Genomic DNA, 26623 nt, shown 5'->3' with positions numbered 1-26623 from the left:
CATTTCTGTCTTGTTTTTCGACCTGTCTGTTGCGTGTCTCCCTTTCACAAGGGAGGTGCTCGATAAAATTTTCTTGAATGCATGAATGAATGAATGAACCCAATAATGGTGAGAAAGTCAAATTCCAACCCTTATCTCTGGCTAGAGGACCAGAGAATGGCCCTTGTCAGGCCACTGTTATGGCATTAAGGCTTGGGCTTCAGGATAGCTCTTCCTCATGCCTACCAGGCTCTTTCTTTTTTTTTTTTCTTTCTGTATTTGGGATTGTGCTTTGAATAATGGCAGATACTGATAGCCTACTCTCCCAATAAGTGGGGGGGTCAAGGGGATTAAAACCAGTTCTACATTATATAATTAAAGTAGAATGTAGTCACATCATAATATTAATAGCTAAACATGATTGAGCACTTATTATATGCCAGGCACTGTTCTAAATGCTGTACCTATACTGATTCATTTAGTTCTCTCCAAAATTCTATGAACCAGGTGTTATTATGTCCCTACTTTACAGATGGGAAGATGAAGGCACACAGAGTTAAAATAAATTGGCCAAGATCACAAGCAACTTAATAGTAGAAATATGACTGAAACCCAGAAATCAGACTTTGGAGCTTATTCTCTTATCCACTGTGTTTACCTATCTCTCTGATTAAATGGAGGTCATTAAAAAAATAAAACAATTTTGGTGTACATCCCTGTTTTTCCCCTTTTTTCTAGAGCAGAGTGATTTTCAGTTGTTCTTTTGCTGTGGCTTAAAGCTGTAAAGTTTCTGGTCTATTTCTTTCTTTCAGGGAAGTGGCTTAGTTATGTCCAGCCTGCATTTTCTATTTGACTACAACATGTTAGGAGTTAATTATTTACAGTGCTTGCTGAAGCTGATGTGGTGCTGGGCTCACTCTGGGTTTATAGACAAAAGAACGGCCTGTCGAAATCCACTAAAATGAAAATTTCATGAAACCTTGAGATTAGAGGTTGACCTGAATTTTAGAATTCATGGATTTGAGGTTGTTTAACAGTTATGGGTTATATGATGTCAGAGTTACCATATACCACATAAGGAAGCAAGTACTAAATTTATGATTTTATTTCTGTCCTTTTTACACAGGACATCTTGCCCACCAATCCCAGTGATTTTTTAGTTCAAGGGATAGTGCTAAAAATACGAGATCAACTTTATGACAGAAATTAATTGAATAGATACATTTGCAAGTACTATGACCTTAGCAATGGTAGAATGTCCCCTTCACCCAAGTGTTTGTGAAATGGATGAGGGGATGGGAGAAATTAGGGAACCCTCCTCTTTACTTACCTCCGACTTGGTATCCAAGATTATTAGTTATAATGTAAATATTCAGCCCAAGATTAGTTTTTTTTTTTTCCATGAAAGTTTATGCTCACATTCTAGGACACCTTGCAGGAGTGGTCTTTTGAAAAGATGTAGTATATTAAAGGGGGCAGCACATACTAGGGATGCAGAGTAAATGTTAAATCCACAAACCTATTAGTGAATGATGTAGTCCTGAAAGGAGTAGTGAGAGGAAAGCCAGATTCATTCTGTGTAGAGCCTGTGGGTTCTGGGTGAGGGAGTGTGAATCCATGGACAGACAGGAAAGGCACTGGCAGATGGAACCTCAAATGTGCTAGAGTAAAGTACAGAGGTCTTAGAAAGAATCTCTGTCAGAGTCTGGCCATGGAGAAGAAAATGGATATCTTAGGACCAGACTCATAGTGGACGAATGGGGGACTGGATCTAAGTTTGAACAGGAAAAGCATTGTTCCTTTAGATGGAGGCCAAGTGGGAGCCAAAAGAAATAGCTTACTATGGGTCTAGATGGCAGAAATAGGTTTGGCAAAGGGCAGGCCCAGCAAAGGGACTCAAGGTGTAAGTCAGGAGTATCTAGGAGACAGTAGGGAGTATCTCCTAGGAGCTTAAGGAGTATCTAGCAGAAGGATGCTCACTGTTCAGTGATCTTTTCATTCAACATTTATCGACACCTACTGTGTACCAGGCACTGTTGGAAACACTGGGGATAAGATAGTGAACAAAACAGATGCATTTGTGAAGCTTACATTCTTTTTTTTTTCAGCTTTATTGAGGTATAATTGATACTACTGTAAGATATTTAAAGTTTATATTGTGGTGATTTGATGTACATATACGTTGTGCAAGGATTCCCACCATCTAGTTAATGAACACATCTATCACCTCACTTTTTGTTTTTTGATGAGAACATTTAAATTCTACTCTCAGCAAATTTCAATTATATAATATGGTGTTATCAACTGTAGTCATTTATGTTTTACATTAGTTCCTCAGGCCTTATTCATCTGAAAATTTAGAGTTTGTAGCCTTTCACCAACCTTCCCATTACCCCCCGTCCCGCAGCCCCTGGCAACCACTCTTCTACTCTCTGTTTCTAAGAGTTTGACTTTTTTCTTAGATTCCACATATAAGTGAGATAATACAGTATGTGTCTTTCCCTGACTTATTTCACTTAGCATGATGCTTCAGTGTTCATCCGTGTTGTTGCAAAGAGCAGGATTTCCTTTATTCTCATGGCTGGAAAATACTCCATCGTATGTATATGTATTGCATCTTCTTTATCCATTTATTCATTGATGGACACTTAGGTTGTTTACATATTTTGGCTATTGTGAATAATGCGGCAATGAACATGGGAGTGTAGATGCCTCTTTGATATCCTGTTTTCACTTCTTTTGGATATATGCCCAGAAGTGGAATTGCTGTATCACGTGGTGGTTGGTTCTATTTTTAGTTTTTTAAGGAACCTCCATACTGTTTTCCATAGTGGCTGTACCGATTTACATTCCCACCAACAGTGCAGGAGGGTTTCCTTTTCTCCACATCCTTGCCAACATTTGTTATCTGTTTTCTTTTTGATAAAAGCCATTCTGACAGGAGTGAGGCAATACCTCATTGTGGTTTTGATTTGCATTTCTCCGATGATTAGCGATGTTGAGCATTTTTTCATGTGCCTGTTGGTCATCTGTATGTTTTGTTTGGGAAAATGTCTGTTTAGGTCTTCTGCCCATATTTTAATTGGGTTGTTTGGGTTTTTTTGATACTGAGTTGTATGAGCTGTTTATATATTTTGGGTATTAACCCCTTATCAGTCATATCATTTACAAATATTTTCTTCTATTCATTAGGTTGTCTTTTTGTTTCCTCAGTGATTTCCTTTGCTGTGCAAAAGCTTTTAAGTTTAGTTAGATCCCATTTGTTTATTTTTGCTTTTGTTTCCTTTGCCTTAGGAGACAGAACCAAAAAAATATGGCTACGATTTATGTCAAAGAATTTTTGGTCTCTGTTTTCTTCTCGGAGATTTATTTCAAGTTTTTAAGCCATTTTCAGTTGATTTTTGTGTATGGTGTAAGACAGTGGTCCAGTTTCATTCTTTTGCACATGGTTGCTCAATTTTTCCAGTCACCTTTTATTGAAGAGTGTTCTTTCCCCAAGCTTACATTCTTGTGGGTGAAAGTACACAGTAACCAAATAAATAAGTGCATGGTACTATGTGGTGGTACATCAGATCAGAATAATTGCTTTTGAGAAAAGTAAAGCCAGGAAGGAGGGATGGGAAATGCTTGGCTGTTGCAGTTTTAAATAGGATGGCCAACTCTATTTAAGTGAGGAGGTAACATTTGAGCAAGCTCCTGAAAAAGGGTTTAGTGAGTTTCATTCCTATGGGAAGGAAATAGAACTTGTCCTCATTAGTATATTTCAACTCTGTTGAACATGTCTCAAAATTTTCTGTCTTGCTATTTTAAAATTTAATTGCATCAGCAAATGAATATGTGAAGGAGAGGAGGATGCCATTTCTGAAGGAGAAAGAATAGCCATAAAAGGGACGGTTAGGGAAGTCCCCTCCTTAATTGCTCTGAGGAAGCTGTGCCCAGTGAAATTGAGGGCCACAGGTGTTTGATGGCCTTTGCTGTCTTGTGACCTCAGTCTGTAGAAGTTGTTTCTGACAGTCATCCGTTGACAGTAGAATAATAGGTTTTATTTTGACAGCAGGAGATTATTGCATGGTTAAGCTTTAACAAACACTCATAAAGTCTTTTTATCTGGGAAGCTTAAACTTAATTCCTTGCATTGTAGCACTGATGCTTTGTGCTTGTTTGTCTCTCACAGCTTTGTAGAAAGCCAACCTCAGAGAGGCAGACGGCATGGCTAGCTCAGCCCGGGAGCACCTGCTTTTTGTGAGGCGTCGAAATCCCCAGATGCGGTACACACTGAGTCCAGAGAACCTCCAGAGCCTGGCCGCCCAGAGCTCCATGCCCGAGAATATGACTCTACAGCGGGCCAACAGCGACACCGATCTGGTGACTTCTGAGAGCCGCTCCAGCCTGACCGCCAGCATGTATGAGTACACACTGGGGCAAGCTCAGAACCTCATCATCTTCTGGGACATTAAAGAGGAGGTGGACCCCAGTGATTGGATTGGCCTTTATCACATAGGTGAGTCAAATGAAATGGACTTGCTTGTGACCTGAGCATACATTTCACTCTGACATTATACTATTCTGTGTTTTCTCCTGGGAAGAAATTCACACACATAATTTAAAGCAGCCAGATCCTAGGAACTTTTTCTTCTTCTTTGGCCCGGGGGGGGGGGGGGGGGGGGGGAGAGTCAACAATTATACATACCTTTTTCTGATAGGAATACTGTGGTTATCTCTCTACCTTAATTAAATGTCAGAACCTGCAGTATTTTCTTTTTAAAACTTCACTTTGCCCTTGATCAATAACCGCATTTTGGAAAGAGGTGGCAATTAACATTTACTAGTATTTTTAAACCGATGAGAAGGATGTTTAGATTTAGATAACTGATAGGAAAAAATGTGCTGTTTCAGAAGGTTGAATTACATTAAGAACAACTTGTAGTCTAATGTATCTTTTTATTTCAAAATTCCTTGATGTGTCCTAGATCAATTATGTAAAGAAAGTGTCATATTCTCCTAACAAATGACTTAGAAATAGGTTACTATTTGTTTTAATGAAAGTGTCCTAACTCTGTCTAGCTGATTTGCATCTGTTATTCATAGGTGAGTGCATGATTGATAGCACATTCCAGAAAGTATAAGTATCTACTTTAATTAAAAGCAAAAATCAAAACCTACTAACCAATCATAAAGAAAATCTAAATCAACTCTGATAATAAAATCTAACATTCCCCAAAGCTGGAGAACATTTTCACTGAATGAAGGGAATTCTTTTAAAAATTTAACAACAACAGATATTTTATCAGAAAGACATTGCTGCTTTCAATGTATACTGTAAGTCAGGCGACTTTCTTTGTTTTTTTTTTTTTAGTGACTAGATTGGTTGCCGGGGGAAGACTGGTTTATGCAGTGCTTCTCTGCCAGGGGCGATTTTGCCCACTTTCTCTAGAACAGCGGTCCCCAACCTTTTTGGTACCAGGGACCGGTTTCGTGGAAGACAAGTTTTCCATGGATGGGGGGGAGGGGGGTGGTGTGGGCGGGTGTTGCGGGAGTGGATCCAGCAGTAATATGAGCTATGGGGGGAATGGTTCAGGCTGTAATGCAAACGATGGGGAGCGGCAGATGAAGCTTCGCTCGCTTGCCGCTGGTCACCTTCTGCTCTGTGGCCTGGTTCCTAACAGGCCGTGGACCAGCGCTGGTCCATGGCGCGGGGGTTGGGGACCCCTGCTCTATGGGACATTTGGCAATGTCTCGTGACATTTTTGGTTGGCACAAGTGGGTAGGGGAATGGGAGATCAGTGATGCTGCTAAATGTCCTGCAATGCGCAGGACAGCCTCTCCCAACAAAGAATTATGTGTCCCCACATGTCAGCAATGCCACGGTTGAGAAACCCTGGTTGAGGCAAAGTAATATCCTGGCTGAAATTTTATTAAAATGTTAAACCCATTACACTTTATGTTTCTCTGGACAGAGAATTTTATATTGACTAAAATAAAATTGATTTGTATTTACTTATGTAATTTTTAATGTTTAATCATACCAGGTATAAGAAATAGAAACAAAAAAATTCAATGAATTTTTATCTTTCTATTTCCTCTTATTATAAAAAAAGGAAGGAAAAGTCTTCAGAGTTCATCATTTTCCTCAGGTGTGTTTAAATGTACATTCAAAGTGAGGAAGATTCATGATTTTAAAATTACATTTTTATATCTGATCTCTATTATGTTCACAAAAGAATCTTACAGTTTTGATGTGACTTTAGAAGTAACTCTTGGTTTTGATGTAATTTCACCCTTTAGGATTTCATAAAACTTTTTTCTTTTCTCATAATTTTTTGCCTTTTTTCTCATTTGAGATTTTGTAATGCTTAATAGGAGGCTACAAATAGAATGTTGTGTCTTCTTAAATGATTCTTATGTGATATTTCTTTAGGACATAATCAATTTTATTTTCTCACATAGGATGGGTTCTTTGTTGTGTGTGAATAACTTAATCTGTAAGATGCTAGAATCACTTACGACACTGACTCCTATTACTTCATACTTTTTTCCCTAACTTTCTTTCTGTTTCTTTATCTCACTTGTTTTATTTCCCTGTCTGTATTTAATTGTGAAGTAACTAAGGGATCCAAAACCAAGTTTACCTTATTCCCAAGTGACCAAAGTCACAAAATCTTGGTGTTCTTATATTTTACTTTCTAGAGAATAGGCCAGAGTCCTAAATCTGGAATTAGTCCAAAGATATAGCTAGGAAAATAGAATTAGGAAATAAGTCTCTTTTGAAAAGTGCTACTCTTCTTTAGTTTATCTCAAGCTGTTTCTGTACCTTTCTTACGTATCCTCTGTATTATTGCTTCCCTATATGAAATGTGTTTCTTTTTTTCCCTTTTGGCTACTTTCAACATTTTTTTCTTTATCTTGGTTTTCAGCAGTTTGTCTATTATGTACCTCGGTGTGATTTTCTTTTTATTTATCCTGGTTGGGATTCTTTGAGTTTTTTAAGTAAACGTTTTTAATGAGAACTGTGAAAATTTTGGCCATTATATTTTCAGATATTTTTTTCTATTTTCACTTTCTTCTTGTTTTTCTGAGACATCAGTTACACATTCGTTACATCATTTCATATTGTTCTACAAGATCCTGAGGCTCTGGTTAATTGTTCTTTAATCTCTTTGGTATTCAAATTCAACCATTTCTACTTACCTGTCTTCAAGTTCACTAACTTTTTCTTTTTTTATCTTCATTCTCCTGTCAGGCCCATCCAATGGATTTTAAAATTTCAGTTATTTGACTTTTCATTGGTAGAATATGGATTTCTCTTTTTATAGGTTTAATTACTCTTATGAGAGTCCCTATGTCTTAAGTCTGTCAGACCATATCTTTGTTCAGGTCTTTAAATTGATTTGAATACAACTGCTTTAAATTCTCTGCTAAATCCAATATCTCTGGGGGTCACCTAAGGGTCCGTTTTTATTGTCTGTTTTTCTCTTGACCGTGAGTCCCATTTTCCTGTTTCTTTGTATATTCAGCAATTTTTTACTTTACACTGGACATTGAGGATTCTGTATTGTAGAAATCCTGAGTTCTGTGGCATACTTTTTATTTTAATGTGAGTTTTTATTCTAGTTGGCAGATTTATTTCCTTGAGCTTACTGCGTATGATTTAACACTTGGTTAGAATGGATCTATGGAAAGCCCAGTGTAGTTATGCAGCACTTCTAGCTTGATGGCGTTCAGCCTACAAGTTTGGTCTCCTCTATGGACTTCGTTAGGGCTTGGTTTGGGGCTTTGTTAGAGTATGTCTACTAGGCTTTACTCTAGGACTTATTCCTAAGTAGTGGCATTTCTGATGTCTTAGCTGCATGCCTGGAATGTTAACCATTCTCTCTGGCTCAGCTGTAACTCCAGTGTTCTCCAGCACTGCTTGACTTCTTTAACTCCACTACACTCTCAGTCCTGTAGCAGCTGCTCTCTGGAAAGAAGCCTTGGTAGTCTCGCCCTGCACATGTGCAGCCCAGATCTTAGCCAAGGGCTTATGGGGGATCCCCATGTGAACTTCATCCCCCCATAGCTCTTTCCTTTCCAGTGCCTTGCCTGGAGATTCTAGCCATTTCAGTTGACCCAAACTCTGATTGCTGCCTCCTTAGCTCATAAGAACTGCCAGGAAGTAGTCCCCCAGCTGAGATCTGGGTGGTCATGGAGTCAACTTATAAGTTTCCCTTCACTTTGGGATTTTAATCTATTGTGCAATGTCAGAAAACCACTGCCTTCTAGTTTTACAGTTGCTTCATTAGGAAGGCAAGTCTGGAACTAATTACTGCAATGTGGCCTGAAGCAGAAATTTCTCCCCTGCTTTTGATTTAGGGTAGACAGTAAGAGGTTCCACTTAATTTCCGCATCTAGCCATTTCCAGAGAACTCTGAATAAATAATAAATGATAGTTTGAGTCCCATATGTTTGTCTCCTTCTTAGTGTATTGTCTAATAGTTTTAGATCCCTAGCATGAAAAAGGTGTGAGAAATTGGCACCCTCAGACCTCTTAAGGGGATGGGATGAACACAGAGACTAGAATTCAGAAATAAAAGTATCATGTAGGTGGAATGAGGTATGTGGTATTTTCAGGCATGCTGTTGGTTTTAACACGTCTTCCACAGTTAATGGCTTTAAAAGGCACAGGTCCTAACATCTAGAACACTAAGGATGGCTCATTTATGTAGTTGCAGAACCACAGCTGTGTTTAAAAGAAAGATTGGCTCTCTGGGACCTCAAAGTGAGCGACAGAGACCTTGGTTTAAGCAGAGATATCCATTTCTTTTCTGGGGCTAGGATGGACTGTTCTGACCTCTGGACTGGAGACAGCCTCACTTCTGTGGGGACTTTGCCATCCCACGTAGTGAGGGACGGGTGACAGCACTGTGGTCTTTAGCTGGCAGCCATCTCCTGATCCCTTCTTCCTTATGGGGTCAGGGGGTGGGCAGCAAGCCCTTGATCTCAGGGCAGGCAGGCCCTCTCCAGACTCAGGAAGGGTCTAAACTGATGTGGTGGTCCAACTAGTGAGTAGTCAGGGAGTACACATGTGACCCAGTTCTGGCCAGTGATATGTAAGGGAAAGACTTTGGGGAAACTTCCTTTTCTAATGAAAAACCAGAGCCTCATGAAGAAAGTCTTTAAACCTCCCTTTCTCTTGTACTTGGGACTCTGGAGAAAGGATGCGATATCTTGAGTTGTGGCATCCATGTAGCAACCATAAGTTATCAATCAAGAAAATTAAGAGTCAAGAATTACAGAGAAGAAAGAAAGAGCTTGGACTGGAACTCCAAAGTTCTTGCTATATATGAAAAATAATCTTCACCTTTGTTTAAGTCATCATTAGTGAGGCTTTCTTGTACCAGCAGTCATTCCTAACTGAGTCACTGGGGTGGCTGTTGTGATGAGAAAGGGGAAAGGAGGAACACAACTGCTTTTAAAGAGTGAGTGGGCTACTTCCATAGTTACTGCTTCAGGGTGAGGGCTTGGGCTGCTTTAATATAGGTAAAAACCACTCAGTTGTTTTTAAAAGAAGTAACAAAAATTTGACATAAAAATTTTGAAAACTGTAACTCCAAGCCATGCAGAAATTTTCAAGAGCTTAATAGAATCAATGACGTGATGGGAAGAATCTTTCAAATGAGCAGTTAGTAATTTGAAAATGTTGAAAATGTACAAAACAATTTTCTTGGGCCCTATGAAGGGAAGATAGGTGAGATGATGCATTTGGAGAAGACCTGAAAGAAAAGAGGAAATGCAGGGCTAAGATGGGGAAAAGAATGTTGGGGTCCAAGTTATGTCCTAAATTTAAGGCTGTTATGACTAAAGAGGAATATGCATAATAAGTTCTCTCTCAGGCTCTGTGAAATAGGTTTCATAGAAGCACATAGAGTGGGAATAGCTTCAGGTTTCTATACCTGTTAGTAGGAAGCAGCCACTCCTCTTCAGCTGTGTCCTGAGAAGCTGCACTGTTTCCTAGCAATGTCTAGTTTTATTTGTGGAACTGAGAGATGGTCTCTATAGAAATAAGTCCCAGAGGGGAAGGATTTGGGTGGAACATAGGCCTGGCGAGGTGTGGCTTATTGGCACACTCCGCATTTTTTTTTTTTTTTTTCTGTACGCGGGCCTCTCACTGTTGTGGCCTCTCCCGTTCCGGAGCACAGGCTCCAGACGCGCAGGCTCAGCGGCCATGGCTCACGGGCCCAGCCGCTCCGCGGCATGTGGGATCCTCCTGGACCGGGGCACGAACCCGTGTCCCCTGCACCGGCAGGTGGACTCTCAACCACTGCGCCACTAGGGAAGCCCAACACACTCTGCATTTTGATCATATTTCTCTTGGCTTACATTTTCTTCCTACCTAGAAGTGTGATTTGTTTTTGTTTAGCTAATTGCTAATAACGTTTTGCACTGTACAGCTTGTTCCAGATGACTTTTAGCACTACTAATCTGGAGGGAAAACATATCCTTCTGGATCAGAAACATAAATCTTTCTTTAGGCAGTTTAGGCAACGTAGAGATCCTATTGGGAATATAAAGAAAAAAAGTTGAAAATATCAAAACACCATTTGGGGAAACTTTGAGTGTGAACATGGTTCTTAAAGCAGAAGCTAATTATATTTTCTCCTTCCAGAAAGTCTCATATACACCCTGAGATTTCCAGAGATGACCACAATGTACCTATAGCCCCAGATCTCCAAATTACAACAATTAATGCCTTGCAGATGGTTTCCAGAAATCACTAGGTTTATAATTTAGTGTTGGTATCTAAAATTAGAATCGACCCCTCACAAATTTAATAGTGCTACTCATTGCCTCCTCCTAAGCTCTCTAAATAAAAAGAACCAAATGCTTATCTTGTGCAAGAACACTTAGGGTACTCAACACAAACAGCTTTCCACAAAAAATCACGTGGACCCTTTTTTTTTTTTTTTTTTTTTTTTTTTTTTTTTGCGGTACGTGGGTCTCTCACTGTTGTGGCCTCTCCAGTTGTGGAGCACAGACTCCGGACCTGCAGGCTCAGCGGCCATGGCTCACGGGCCCAGCTGCTCCGCGGCATGTGGGATCTTCCCAGACCAGGGCACGAAGTCCCCTGCATCAGCAGGTGGACTCCCAACCACTGCGCCACCAGGGAAGCCCAAGTGGACACTTTTTAAAGTGGAGGCAGAAAATATTAAATTTGTTTCAGGCTCACTATCTAATTCCCCTTAACCTTTGATCTTGTGCTTATTTTTCTGGCTGTTCAAAAGAGAAACACTTCAAGAAGCTTAATTTGCCATTTCTTATGTGCAGGCAACTTCAGGTACCTGAACAGAACTGGGAAAATGCACATTATGAAAATTAGAAGGTTACACTGTGCTGTACACCTGTGCTTCTCACAGTGCTGGTCTCTGAACTGTTTGTTACTGATCTGTAACTCGATAAGATACATTCTCCAGAATGTAAATCAGTATAACAGCTTCCTTCATTGAGAAAATCTTGCTATTAAAAAATCATCTAAACTAAATAAAGTGCTTATTGATGTAGGTATTTCATATTCTGGATCAAGGTTCTTATCTTGTCATCGACCGGTAACAGGTAAATAATTTACCAGCATTGTCTGGACCATTCTTTGAGTATACCTCTCAGTTCTGTGTGTTGATTGTATCCTCAAAGATAGATGGCCGAACAATTTAACTTGGACCCTGTCTTAAAAAAATCCTGGCTTATGTATTATGACATTTTTCATACTTCTTTGCATTTGGATGGTAAAATAAAGTTGCAGTAGTTATCCAAGGCATTGGGATCATGTGTTTTTGAGCTCCAAATTTAAGCTGATGTTTTATAGATAAAAAACTAAGGTCCAGAATGGTGATACCATACAGTTACTTGGAGTCAGTCAAGGCTGGGACTTAAGAGGCCTGTGTCCCAGTCTTCATGTTTTCCCCTCTGTGTTGAAAAATATAGTCCAGTGTTTTTCAACCTTTAGTTATTTTCTCAGCACTTTCTTGGTTTTTGCAATATTGGGATTATCACTTGTGCTATTAAACTTTTTCTTTAAACCATCTGATTAAAAGAAAGCAAACTGGTTATGTACCCTGACCTTTTTCTAAGCAGTAAGTTCTGGGAAAGGCTTGCTGTGTTAGCTCTGTTTCTTCCTAACATACATTAGCAGTTAGTAATAACTGTGTCTGTGGGCCACCCAGGATTGTCACATGCAGCACACTCTGAGAAATTCTGAGGTTATCAGTGATTAAGAGGACAGGCTCTAGAGTCAGACAGGCTAGTAAATTCAGATCTACTTACAAGCTTGGGAGAATTATGTAATCTTTTTAAACCTCAGGTTTCTCATCTTAAAAAAAAAAAAAAAGACTAAGGAAAGTGCCAGTATCATGAGAATTAAATGAGATAATGCATGCAGTGCTCTTAGCAACGTACCTGGGCTCATTGTAAGGGCCTGCTGACTGTAAACTATCATCATTATGTTGGCTACGGTTAATAATCATGAAATCATCTCCTTGGTAGTCTAAAGCAGCAGCACGAATTTACCCACTGAGTGAGTCCATAAGAAGGGATTTCCAGATTAAAGTGACATACTGGCTTACTTCTGCTTACAGAAAACAAAATCCATTCTATTGAAATTGAGCTCTAGGAATTATACAAAGCACTTAAAATATGATGTTAAATAATGCAGTGTTCTAAGTTGAGTATTATGTAGGTTCGAAACCAGCGTGCTTTCCAAGGCGATAGGAAAGCTGCAGTTTAATCTGAAATTCAGTCAAATGGAACAAATAATTTATGTATTAGGTATTTAGTTTCCAGAACAGCTGTCAAAAACAGTTAAGAGTATTTGTTCTTAAACTCTTTTTTGGGGTATTTTTACATGATTACTGCCGAAGAAGTGTTGTTTTAGCTCATGTCTTTAAATTAAAAAAAAAAATTCTCTTAGAAAATAGTAGCTTTGGAAATGAAATTATTTTTTGGAACAACTTAACTCTAAATTACTGTTTGTTACCTTGTTGTATTAGGATAGGTCAGATTATGCTACTACAGTAATTAACTACTCCTGAATCCTTAGTGGCTTAACAGACAAAAGATGATTTATTACTAATGCTATGTATCCAACATGGGGGCTTGCTTTGTACTGTCTTTTAGGGACTCAGGCTTACCATCTCTTGATTTTTGCCATACTGGATTATCAAAGTCTCAACCATCTTGTCATTACACCATCTGGAACATAGGGCCTCTTTGGGCAGGAGGGCCTATTTGGGCAGGTGTCAAGGGACGAGAGAGCTGGAGACTTCTATACCAGCTCTTAAATGCTTTTTCCCCAAAGTGACACATTTCATTTCTGCTCAGAGTCCTTCATTCAGCACTAGTCTCGTGATCTGCCTAACTGCATGGGGACTGGGAAGTGGGGAGAAGCCCTTGGCTATTTGGTGAGCAGTCAATATCTCTGCCATAGTAGATGTGTTTTGCTAACAACATGTCTGGTCTTCCATAGTCGCTGCAAGAATAGATGCTGGCGGTTAGAAAGTGTCATACTTTGGGATATACTTTGCAAGGTGTTCAGAAGACTGAATGAGAGGACACATCTAGGGCAGGACCAAGGATAATACCCAACATTATGGATGCACAATAGCAGTTACTGGAATCTGAATTCACGGCATTGCATTGGTGTCTCAGACGATGGTGGATCTTCCTTTATTATGCATGTTGAAGATTTGGTTTGCAGAGGAGTCCGTGAGTTCAAAATGGTAATGGAACACTTCCCTGGACATGACGTAGGTTTCAAAAAATTGTATAGCTCAGTGTACTGAAGACACTTTAGTATATTTTATCCCCTAACATACTGGTTGAAAGCAATACTTGAAATAGGTATTCTTCTCTCCATAGAGTGACATGGTTTTTATTTTCTATCCAGTTATTCTCTAAATACTACTTGATTTTTCCCCCATGCCGATTTGTGTCATTTTTCCCTAAAGGAGGCTTATGTAGGTGCCATAATTATTAAACGTTAAATAACTGTAAATATTTTGTGAAAATACCATTGGCCTGAGGTTTACAAATATTTCATTCTGATATAACCCATTACTAAATACAAAATAATCCTTACCACACATGCTAGTTTTGTAATGTTTGTTTTAATTGGCTTTTCATACTTTCCTAAGGACTAAATAGTGGGCACATCAATAAAGAAAGAACATGTATAATGCCATCTTTTTATCCTGATATCTCTCTTAAAGTCAGTTTGTCTGTTATCAGTTGCCCTATCAGCTTCCTTTGGTTAGTTTTTGCTTGATGTATGTTTTCCCACCAATTTACTTTCAGCCATTCTTTGACTGCTTCAGATACATCTGCTGTAAATCATCTATAGCTTTATGATTTTTATCCAATCTGTGTGACCATCTTTTAAAATTGGTACATTTAATGTTTTTACATTTGGTATTATTTTTTCATATATTTGGATTTATTTCCACATCTTATTTTGTTTTCTATATATTGCCTGCTTTTTCATAGGTATTTTTTTTGTTCTACTTTTATGCCTTCAGTTGAAATGATGTGTTTTCTTAACTCATCCCTACCTCCCGCTTTCTTCTTCAATCTGTTTGCTTGGCAGTTGAACATTCTAGTTCTAGTCTGTTAGTGGTCATCCTTAAAATATATGTCATATATAATTAACAAAGGTTTTAATGAATCAATATACTTAAGCACCTCTCAAACTGTACAAGGATCTTAGGAGAGATTCACTACAGTCACTTCCCTCCCCATCTTCTTTTTTATTGTTGACATTTAATTCCATCCTGTTTTAAACCCTTTCTTCCATATTGTCATTATTATTATTGTGTTTCTTTCATAGACAGGGATTGTTCTGGTTATATATTTTGCGTAACAAACCACCACAAAACTTAGTGGCTTAAAGCAACAATTTATTGAGTGAGTAAATAATTTAAGGATGAAAAGAAAAGGCATCTGAATCAGCAAAACTAGAGTACATGGGGTTTGACTTTCTTGCAAAACACACACACACACACACGCGCACACGCACACACCCCACCCCCCGAAGTTGCATTCTAAAATAAATGGAAGCAAGTAGGAGGAGTTTAAATTTTAACTTCAAACCCTTGTTGATTTACCAAATCAAATAATTCTTTCTTCTGGTTAATGCAGGTAATGATAAAAGATGTCAGGTATGTCTGAAATCTTCTCTTCGTTTTCTCCAGTGAGTTTTCCCCTTTGTGGGCTCTCACACGATCTCTATTTCATTTTGTACCATTTGTTTATATCTTTAGTTTAAACCAGCCTTATCCTGGCAGTCTTTGAGGTATAGAGCTGTGATAACTATCAAAGTCATTATATTAATTTCCACCAGTTGTTTCCTACAATCTGAATGACATTGTTGGATTTTTGAATAACTACAGACTCACTTCACTTCATATGGACTTCAGAGAAACTGCATAGAACAACTCAGATCTTCAGTCTGTTTTAAGTTATGAGTGCCAGAGTGTTGTAACACAGTTTTAATGGTGACATTAAGGAATTCTTCCTCTGAGTTCTTGTAGTTTCACCTTCTGTGTGTATTTTTTATTTCAACTGTGAATTGCAAACTCTCAATGTATGCATGCTCAGTGAGAAAAACTGATTTGTATTTGTATTTTTTTATTTCAGTTATGAATTGCAAACTCCTAGTGTTTATCTGCTCATTGAGAAAACCTGATTTTTTCTTTTCTTACATCAAAATTTATAAAACAACAAGTAAATACGATAGATGGTCATATTTGCTCAATTTACTGTAGTTCATAAAATCATTATGAGAACCACACTAATGCCTTAATTACAAACAAACTTGAACTGGGTCAAGTCTCTTGGATCCATCAACTCAGCATCAGGATTAGTGTGGATAAGGGGATGGTTTTGGAATTGGGGTGTGAGACAGACATGGATTTAGATTCTGACTCTGTCACTTAGTTGGTGCTTGGGAGTTTTTTAACCATTCTGAGCCTCTGTTTCTTCATATACAAAGTGGGAACAATACCAACTCTACACAATTGCAAGGAAGATGGAACAAGATAACACTTGTGATATGTATACAAGGGTAATTGTTTCGTAGGAGGTAGCTGCCACACCAACTTCAAACATTTGTTGCGAGCCTCCTATTTGTCTGCCACTAGGCAATAGGATACAACATGGATCAGCTCAGAGTTTAGTGGAGTGCATGATGCAGTGTGTTCAGAACAATGTTACAGAGGCCATGAGAGCATGGAGGGGGAACAGTTTAATGCTTGAGATGGATTTGGGGATGGGAAGGGTATAGAACGGGCTTCACCAAGAAGGTAAAAGAGTCATTATAGGAGGCAGGAATTGCACATGCAGACGCAGTCTTTCCCATGAAGGGCTTCATGTGAAGTGTTTGAAGGTTGCGCCTCTGTCCCCATCCCCTTTCTTCCTGGCTGACTTCTGTGTATCCTTTTAGACAGGATTCAGAAGCCACCCACTCTTTCATGCACCGCCCCCCCCATCTCTTTCAAGCAATCAGTCCGTTTTCCTGCTTCCTTAGAAACTTTTTCGCATCGCTGTTTCAATGCTGATTGCACTGTGTTGTAATTTTTTTTTTTTTTTTTTTTTTTGCGGTACGCGGGCCTCTCACTGTTGTGGCCTCTCCCATTGCGCAGCACAGGCTCCGGACGCGCAGCCTCAGCGGCCATGGTCACGGGCCTAGCCGCTCCGCGGCATGTGGGATCTTCCCAGACCGGGGCACGAACCTGTGTCCCCTGCATCGGCAGGCGGACTCTCAACCACTGCGCCACCAGGGAAGCCCGCACTGTGTTGTAATTTATCTTCTTCCACATTTGTCTCTTCAGTTGCACTCTTAACTCTTTAACTGCGTCCTGTTCATGTTGTGTCCTGAGCAGCTTTCAGTGCCACATTATTCACGCAGATCAATTAATTTCATTAAAGAACAGGCTTTAGGCTAGAGCAATTATGACACAAAAGTAAATACTTTTTTATTGAAGATTATTTCATGTTATGTTTTTTCTTTTTTTATTGAAGTATAGTTGATGTTAATATTATATAATTTACAGTTGTACTATATAGTGATTCACAATTTTTAAAGGTTATACTCCATTTATAGTTGTTATAAAATATTGGCTATAATTCCTGAGCTGTACAATATATCCTTGTAGCTTATTTAATACATAATAGTTTGTACCTCTTAATTCTCTATCTCTATATTGCCCCTCCCCCCTTCCCTCTCCCCGCTGGTAACCACTAATTTGTTCTCTATGTGTGAGTCTGCTTCTTTTTTGTTATATTCACTAGTTTGTTGTATTATTTGGACTCTACATATAAGTGCTATCATACAATATTTTTCTTTCTCTGTCTGACTTAGTTCACTTAGCATAATATCCTCCAAGTCCATTGATTTTGTTACAAATGGCAAAATTTCATTCTTTTTTATGGCTGAGTAGTATTCCATTGTGTGTGTGTGCACGTGTGTGCACACACGAACACACATCTTCTTTATCCAGTTATCTGTTGATGGACATTTAAGTTGCTTCCATATCTTTGCAATTGTAAATAAAGCTGCTATGAACATTAGGGTGCATGTATCTTTTCGAATTAGTGTTTATATACCCAGGAGTGGGACTGCTGGATCATAGGGTAGTTCTATTTTTAGTGTTTTGAGGACCCTCCATACTGTTTTCCATAGTGGCTGCACCAGTTTACATTCCTACCAACAGTGTAGGAGGGTTCCCTTTTCTCTACATCCTTACCAGCATTTGTTATTGTGTTCTTTGTTTTATGTCCATCCATATATTTTTTTAATTGGGGTATAGTTGTTTTACAATGTTGTGTTCGTTTCTACTGTACAGCGAAGTGAAGTAGAGTTCCCTGTGCTATACAGCAGGTTCTTATTAGATATCTATTTTATACATATTAGTGTATATATGTCAATCCCAATCTCCCAATTCATCGCGTTCCCCCACCCCCCATTGTGTTCTTTTTGATGATAGCCATTCTAACAAATGTGAGGTGTGTGAAGTGATATCTCATTATGGTTTTGATTTGCATTTCTCTGATGACAGTAATGTTGAGCATCTTTTCATGTGCCTGTTGGCCATCTATGTAGTTTTCTCTTAATGATTTTATTCAAAAGATTATTTTGGGGGGCTTCCCTGGTGGCGCAGTGGTTGAGAGTCTGCCTGCCGATGCAGTGGACATGGGTTCATGCCCCGGTCTGGGAATATCCCACGTGCCGCAGAGCAGCTAGGCCCGTGAGCCATGGCCACTGAGTCTGTGCGTCCGGAGCCTGTGCTCCACAACGGGAGAGGCCACAACAGTGAGAGGCCCGTGTACCGCAAAAAAAAAAAAAAAAAAAAAAAAAAGAAAGAAAAGAATAGGAAGAAAAAAAGACACATATAGAGAATTATTTATAAGAGGTTATGATAGAGTCTCTCTCTCCCTACTATTTACCAAAACTATGCACTTCAAGTCAACAATACTCTTAAAAGTCAGACACTAGGCCTTTTTTTGGTCCGCACCCTCTGCCTTACGTGCTGTCCACTGCCCCCAGTTTTTGAGGCTGTTTCTTCATTGGATGTGACACTGTCCCAACTCCCCCAGTTTTCTGGCCCTTCATTTTTTTCCTCTTTGCTGAAACTCCCCCCTTTTCACCCTTATCCTCTAAGTATTCTTCAGGCTTTATTATGAATTCTCTTTGTTTTAACCTCTTGCCCTGAACAATTTCATTCACTGCCAGTCTAAGCAGAAAGCTTCATTTTCATCAAGGGTGACTGGAGCCACCTCTCCCTGGCTCATGAGAGCCAATTCTGCACACCTCTTCCCAATTCCTCGTGTAAGTAGCCTGAAGGCAGCTGTGTGATAAGAGCATTTATGCCACAAAAAGGGGCAAACCTTACAAATCAGGGCTTCCTCCCACTCACCCAGAGCTAGTTGACCAGCACACCACTAACTCGTCCCAACCTCTGCTGGAAGTTCCCGAGATCATGTCTCTCTGAATATCCTACTCGTTCCTCAGACTCAGCTTGTTCAAAACAAATGGACCGACATGCCACACCAGTTCTTCATTTCCCTGTTTTAGTTCGTGGAAATGCTTTTTTGATTTTTAGTTTCTCAGGCTTGACAGCCTTGCCCAAGGTGTTGACTTCTACCCGCTCCCTCAACCTGCACATCTGATCTGCTACTCAGCCATGTAAGTTTTAAGTTAGTAGTGATTCCTGGCACTGTCACCTCTTGATTCTCATTTTGTTTGGGTCTTTTTTATTAGCTACAGAAGTAATCTCCTCAGTCTAACATGCTCTAGTCCGGTCCATGTTCCACATTATTGCCAAACATTTAATAAATGTAAGTTTATTTATTTATTTATTTATTTTTTAAGCAGAGGTCTTCTTAGAAGCCCGTATGATTTAAATTTATTAACTTATTTATTTATGGCTGTGTTGGGTCTTCGTTTCTGTGCGAGGGCTTTCTCTAGTTGTGGCAAGCAGGGGCCACTCTTCATCGCTGTGCGCGGGCCTCTGACTATCGCGGCCTCTCTTGTTGCGGAGCACAGGCTCCAGACGCGCAGGCTCAGTAGTTGTGGCTCACGGGCCCAGTTACTCCGCGGCATGTGGGATCTTCCCAGACCAGGGCTCGAACCCGTGTCCCCTGCATTGGCAGGCAGAATCTCAACCACTGCGCCACCAGGGAAGCCCCTGTAAGTTTATTTTTGCCAGGCATTAGACTAAGTGCTTTACACATCTTACCTCATTTAATTCTTAAAACAACCTTATGGAGTAGTGTATCAGTTAGGATTTGTCAGTGACTAAAAAGAACCAAACAAACCTAGTCCTTCCCTGGACCAGTAACTGTGGCCCGGAGAATGGCATATGCAAATTATCCTCTAAACCAACCAGGTTCTGCCTGGAGGTGGGGGTGGGGGTGGGGAGGCTATACAAGCTACACTGCTGAGAATGAGGAGAGAGATGGATGCTGTGTAGTGCAACAAATGTCTAATTTACGCAGTTGTTAGTATCCTCATTTAATAGCCAAAGTAATAGACCAAGAATTTAATTCAAGGTGTTTTCAATTAGGACACAGAGGAGTTGGAATTTTCCTGACTTTGTAGCTTATGCTCTATTGTCCTTTGTCATAAACCTCCCAACTCACATAACAGAGGCTAGAGATCATGTGTTTAGGCTACGAAGTTGGGTAGACATGTATTTAAATCTCTGCTTTGCCACTTGCTTCCTGTGGAATGTTGAGCAGGTTACTTACCCTCTCTGATAACAGTAGCAATCTCATAATAAAATCCCCAGTAAGATTTTTCTGCATACATGTAAAGTGCTGCGCACAGGACTTGGTTTAATAAGAGTATAGGAGGTATCAACTATGATGATGATGATGATTAAACTGCATATTTGAGCCAGGCAAAGAGCATTTTCTGTTTCCATTTGCTGTACTGCCGAGTACAGCCCATTACTTTTGGATAAAGTATTTGTTGAGTTAAAAAATAAAACTAAACACTATATGTAGGAAATATGATGATGGCAGTTGTACTTGAGTTGATGAATAGCATCATTTGTGTTCAAGGATGTTAATATGGAAATCGTTCTGGGTCAGTGTCAGCTGAGGCCCCCAGGTGAAAGATGACAACCACGTCTACATTTCAAAGTGAGAGGCTTGATCACCCAAGCAGCACTAGGGAAGGAGGTGGTCCAGAATCACTCTCATGACCCTTTCCTGGCCACCCAGGTGCTCAGAGTTGTTGATTTGATGGAGGGTTTCTCTGGGGGCATTGTCCATGTGCTATGGGAAGCCTGTTCTTTCTGTCACGCACATATGTGTCAGAGAGATGTAAGGTGCTTCCCTCCACCTCAAATCAAGTGAGAGGGATGTCAGGGGAACTGCTCTGAGAGGCTCCCAAGTGTTCTCTGCAGTGTGAGGGACACAGTGGACTGGTCACAGTCTGACTCTCTCCCGAGGGCTCTAGAGGTAATAAGCTTTGGCTGGACCTCCGAGTGAGGAGGGCTTGCTGGCAGTGGCCTGCACGGCCTGAGTTGTTGGCACAAGAATGCATGTTTCTTATGGACCAGGGATGGGGTCTGCCCACGACAGAGCTGGTGTGGGGTTATTGTCACACCTGCTCAAGGGACTACCTGGAGAGGCTGCTGTCTCCCAGGGGCCACCCAAAGGGGCGGGACAGAAGACCTTGGCAGACAGAGGCCGAGTGCGCTCCCGGAGTCCCAGCATCTCTGGTGGGTAGAGGGCTGTAAGTGACCACGTCAAGGAAATTGCAGGTGAGAATCCCCAGAATGGGGTATGTCTCCAGAACTCAGGAAGGTCCCCTGGAGAGACAGATACTCCAAGCTTGCAGAGTACGGGCACCAGATTGTGGCCACGCCAGCTCAGTCAGACCTTCTCTCCCTCCTGATCTCTCTTCCTTCCACCCCACTGTTACCCTGAGAGAGTCAGAAACTGGTGGGAAATAATCCATGTGGTGGAATCCAGCCACGTCTCCTTTTCTCTCAGAAGGCTTTCTGCAGACCTACGCGAAGACAGAAGAGAAGATGTCATTGTAACCGAAGCTTGAAGTTTTGTCGCTGACACAGGACCAGACATTTTATTTGCAGAAGTGAACTTTTTTGTGACTTGATGTGACCAAAGGACTTTTCATTATCTCAGAATGACCGGAAAAGTGAAGGGCCCTGCTCTCATTCCATCCAATGGTGGGCGAAGATCTAGTCCCCCAGAGCAGGTGAGGACAGGCAGCAGGGTTGTAGAACAGGGTTAAGTCGTACTCTGTGAGTCCTGCTTGCTCAGTGTAATAGTTCACTGACTACCCAGTTATTAAATTTATATTGAAAAATATGGGCTTAAACAGGGTCTTTGGAATTTGAGGCAGAGGAGACAGTTGAGATTCGTTTTGCTCGATTTTCAAGTTGCAAATTGTGATGTTACAAGACTGGAGGTTACAGGGATGTTATAGGCATGGTTTTAGTCTTAGACTCAGAGGTGAAATTGAGCTGACTGGGACCAGGCAAAGTGGGATCGAAAACTGTACTGTTGGGGAAAATGCCTTTCTCTGATCTCTTGCTTCTAAGTCAAGCTGACTGACAGCTGTGCTCCAGCCCCTCAGAGAGAACCACTTTTGAAGAAAGTGGTTCTTCAAAAGAACCTGATGCATGTGGCATCAGGCTCTGAACTATTTGTGGAAAAGCAAAGCATTTCACTCAAGAGCAGCGAAAGAAGAGAAAATCAGGGGGCCGTGTTCTCTGTGCTTTTGATGACATTGGTGGGATACAGCTGGACGTGGAGGGGACGTGCAGAGCAATGATCATCGCCAGCGACAACAAACAAAAAGCTGAGGCAGGTCTGCCTCAGCCCTTGAGGCATAAAGTGCGGGGTGACTGAAATGAGGCCACCTGTCTCTCCGAACAGCCTCTGTGTTCCTATAGGGACCAGCACGAACTGACAGGCCAAGAGAAGCAAGAGATGGTATGGACCGTCAGTGTAGCCATGGTAAACCTCAAAGGATACCATCTCCCTCAAAGGGAGAGCTCCAAATCAGAGAGTGCAAAAGAAGGCAGGATTAAGGTTGTAAGGTTTCAGTCTTCCCTCCAATTTATCCATGATACTGTGTTTACAGTGCTTTTATATTTAGAGAGTTCTTTCAGGAACATTTCATGTAATTGTTATAGCAACCAATCACCTTATTAACTATGCCACCTGTTGGTGGAAACTAGATGAGGAAACTCGATGGGTTAAGTTGCTTACCCAAGGTTAGATAGACGGTAACCAAATTTGATCAAAGTTGTCTTGTAATTTCCTAATTCGGAGAGCTCTCTCCAGTGTACCAGCCTTTACTGTTGTATTAACAACTGTGGTGAGAGGATTTCAGATGATTTTTGGACACTTTAAAAAAATTTAATGGTGATGTGTTTATTTTTAAGTCTGCCTTCTGTTTTTGGCAGAGATACTAGTTTTCCATTAACGGACTAGGATAAACTTGTTTAAGTGAAAGAGTAGAAATTAAAAAGCACCAAGTAAATAGTGCTACCAAGATGTGGCAGTAATTGTGATGGGGGCCAGTGCCCATGTATGTTTAGGAGCTACTAGCCTAAAGACTTTTGCCCAAAACACAGAGCTTATAATTCGATTACATTCTCTGAATGTTATTCTTGAATCGTCTCGTGGCTCAGTCCCAACTTCACAGTTAGATTATAATCTTTTTTTGGACAGGGACTGTGTCTTTTACTGTGTCTTTCATAATATAGATGTTATGGGTTGAATTATGTCCCCCTACAATTGGTACGCTGAGGTGCTAACCGTAGTACTTTAGAATGTGACCTTTTTTAGACAAAGGGTCTTTGTAGAGGTCATCAAGTTAAAAATGAGGTCATTAGAATATACCTTAATCCAATATGACTGTTGTCCTTATGAAAAGGAGAAATTTGGATAAAGACGTGCCATTCAGGGAGAATGCCATGTAAATATGAAGACAGCTGTCTACAAGCCAAGGAGAGAGGCCTGGGGCAGATCCTTCCCTCACAGTGCTCAGCAGGAAGTAGTTCTGTCAACACCTTGATTTCGGACTTCTAGCCTCCAAACTGTGAGACAGTAAACTTCAGTTTAAAATACACAATTTGTGGTACTTTGTTATGGCAGCCCTGGGAAATGAATACAGTAGGTATTTGCTTAGATACTGAGAATGTAACTAAATAAGAATTCTTAAACTGAAAAACAGGATCTTCTTCCAGTGCCATTCTGATCAAACTCATGAGTTTTGAATTAAAAATGCCTGTTGGGGAGCTTTAAGGCCTTCTCAGGCTGCCCCTTCTCTCTCCTTCTACTTCAACAGTGTCCCCCCAACCCCAGTCCTGCCACAGCACCGCCATATCCTGAGCTTGGGCACCCTCTGGTGTGTCTCCTTCTATGCGAGGTCCCCTAGATGTCTGGACGCGGCCACCCTGCGTCAGGTAAAGGGCTGTCCTCCTTTCCACAAACCTTAGTACTGACCTGGATTGCTTTTTTTTAAACGTCCAGTGCTTTGTAGTTGTTTTTTTTTTTTTTTTACTTCTTTTGGCCAGAAAAAAAATTGTTATCCTTAGAAGAGGTAGCACCCACGAAAAAGAGCACTATTTGAATTCACCACAGAGCCTGGCCCTGAACTAAAAGATGCTGCTGCCTCCAGCTGAGCTGTTGCCTTGTATGGCACTTGAAGCTCCAGAGTCTGTATTTATCTGGATGGGCTGCTGTTATCATAGCTCTCAGCATCCTGTATCTTTACCATTTGTGGGTGTGTGTCTTCTGCTGTATTCTGTGAGTTTGCAGACTGGCCATCTCTTAGTCATGTTTGGATCCCCAGTTCCTAGTACCAAATTCAAATTCAATATGAGTTTGTTGAATCAATGAGCATTTTAAAAGGAAAACTGAGATTCAGTGTCCTATAGGTTATATTTTAATTTGCCATACAATTGAATTCAATGATACGTTGCACCTGAAATGTGCTTCTAGTCTTTATTTTATTTTATTTTTTTAATAAATTTATTTTATTCATTTTATTTTTGGCTGCGTTGGGTCTTCGTTGCTGCATGCAGGCTTTCTCTAGTTGCAGCGAGCAGGGGCTACTCTTCCTTGCAGTGCGAGGGCTTCTCATTGCGGTGGCTTCTCTTGTTGCGGAGCACGGGCTCTAAGCGTGTGGGCTTCAGTAGTTGTGGCACGTGGGCTAAGTAGTTGTGGCTCGCGGGTTCTGGAGCACAGGCTCGGTAGTTGTGGCACAGGCTCTAGGGCGTGCGGGTTTCAGTAGTTGTGGCTTGCAGGCTCTAGAGTGCAGGTTCAGTAGTTGTGGCACACGCACATAGTTGCTCCGCGGCATGTGGGATCTTCCCGGACCAGGGCTCGAACCCATGTCCCCTGAATTGGCAGGCGGATTCTTAACCACTGCGCCACCAGGGAAGCCCTCTTCTAGTCTTTAGATTCAGAATATTGTTGATTTACAGAATGTTTTTAGTTCTGGACTGGTTTCCCAAGATATTTTGGCTCCTATATTTCTAGGGAGCTTTAGGCAATGTTTTCAATGGTTAGGTAGTTATCTGGACCTAAACACAGCAGATGGACTTAAATAATTCCCTGCCTTTTTCCATAATCTCTTAAAAATCTATTTCTATGATTTAGATTGGATATATATGATCATTTTCTAGAATCTATTCTAAGTTTAAACCACTCTTTTTAAGTTCTGTTCTCTGTGACTGAATGTTAAAAAAATATATGGCTGTCAGCACACTGACAAATTGGTCCTCTTGGATGATATTATATTTCTCATCACTTTTAGGATTATGTCCAAATTGTACTGTTGCTATTTACCAATTAAATATTTCTACCCAAATGTGATATATGCATTTTTATTTTGAAGAGGAAGGCAATGGAATGATGATGATATTTACAAATCCTTGCATCCAGAAATGAGAACACTTGGAAGCACAACAAGAGTATTTATATCTTTTCATGATCAAATCATGCATGATGACACTGCCATCCTATATTGTGGGATAAATCTGTGCTGACTTGTCAGAGGGAGCAGCTGTTTTGAGGAGTCCTTTGCTGCTCTGGGAGAAACATTTAACTAAATGTTATTTGTTGCCCATACACCAGCCTCAGGCTGATGAACCTCAAATTCTACCAAACCAGGGAATTCACTGTAGCAGATCTTCCGTGGTTCTTGTGCAAACCCATGGTTTTGTGGGTAATACACAGTCTCTGCCTTTAAGGGACTTACTGTATGTTGAGCTTGGGATGGTGGCTCAGGTTTGAGGAAGAAGGTCTGGTATTAGGACATGTGCTTCTTCTACGTTTTATTCTGGCAGCATGGCACTTTCATTTCTGCCCTCATGCCAGAGGGCTCCTTATGGAACTTCACCACAGAAACAGGATATAGAAGGGGCACATGCTTGGCAAAATGGCCAGGAATCCTCTGTGAGCCTTTAGCCTAAGTCTGAAGGAAACCTTTGAATCAGCTGGAGGCTTTCTGGAACTTTTTTTTTGGATGCAGCTCAATAATTAAGAGATCCTGGGAGTTTTAGAACTCTGGCCAGGTTTGAACATGGCTGATTGGCCAAATGCATCAGACTGAAGTAGTGCTCTCACAACAAAGGGAAGATTGATCAATGTCCTGGTGCTACCCAGGTTTTGTTTTATGTAGTATTTCCTGTATGAAGACCTCAGGAGTCAGAGTAAGTATGACCCAGACAGAGAACCACAAAATCCTAAATTTTAGGTTCTAAAGGGACCTTTGTTTTACTTCTCTTAAATTTTAGTCAACAAACCAGAGGTTCATAGACTTGCTACAGTTTTCATGACCAATGAGTGGGTATATAGGGCTAGAATTCAGATCTTCTCTCTGTTCTCTGTTGGTCTTGCATCGTCTGTTTTTCCCAGAGTCTTTCTAGCCAAGCACCGTGTTCAGTAGTGTGTTGATTAACTGGCTCTCTTTTAAAAGTATCCCCTGATTCGTAGTGTTTATAGATTTCCATCGTATAAAGACTTCCACCATGGCCAATTTCAAGCGTCCTAACAATCAGCTTTTCAAGTTTCAGAAACTGTTAACAACCAGCTCCCACACACCACCAGTTGTATTCTTCTGCCTGTTCTTTTG

The 26623-nt window shown here is 40.5% G+C and overlaps 1 protein-coding gene across 8 annotated transcripts in view; it reads left to right on the top strand.

Moving 5' to 3' along the window:
• Positions 1-26623, top strand: part of HECW2 (HECT, C2 and WW domain containing E3 ubiquitin protein ligase 2) — a 412125-nt gene that overhangs the window by 160996 nt on the left and 224506 nt on the right. For all 8 annotated transcript variants that reach the window (XM_081242425.1, XM_081242421.1, XM_081242422.1 and 5 more), the window contains exon 2: positions 4154-4480. In XM_081242425.1, the coding sequence (XP_081098551.1) occupies positions 4189-4480 (292 nt within the window). In that variant the 5' untranslated portion in view covers positions 4154-4188. The remainder of the gene's footprint in view (positions 1-4153; positions 4481-26623) is intronic.

The sequence above is a fragment of the Mesoplodon bidens genome (genome assembly GCF_964165515.1).
Source record: "Mesoplodon bidens genome assembly, chromosome: 8".
NCBI lineage: Eukaryota > Metazoa > Chordata > Mammalia > Artiodactyla > Ziphiidae > Mesoplodon > Mesoplodon bidens.
The sequence above is the reverse complement of the archived record's forward strand: the minus strand, read 5'-3'. Positions and strand labels throughout refer to the sequence as shown.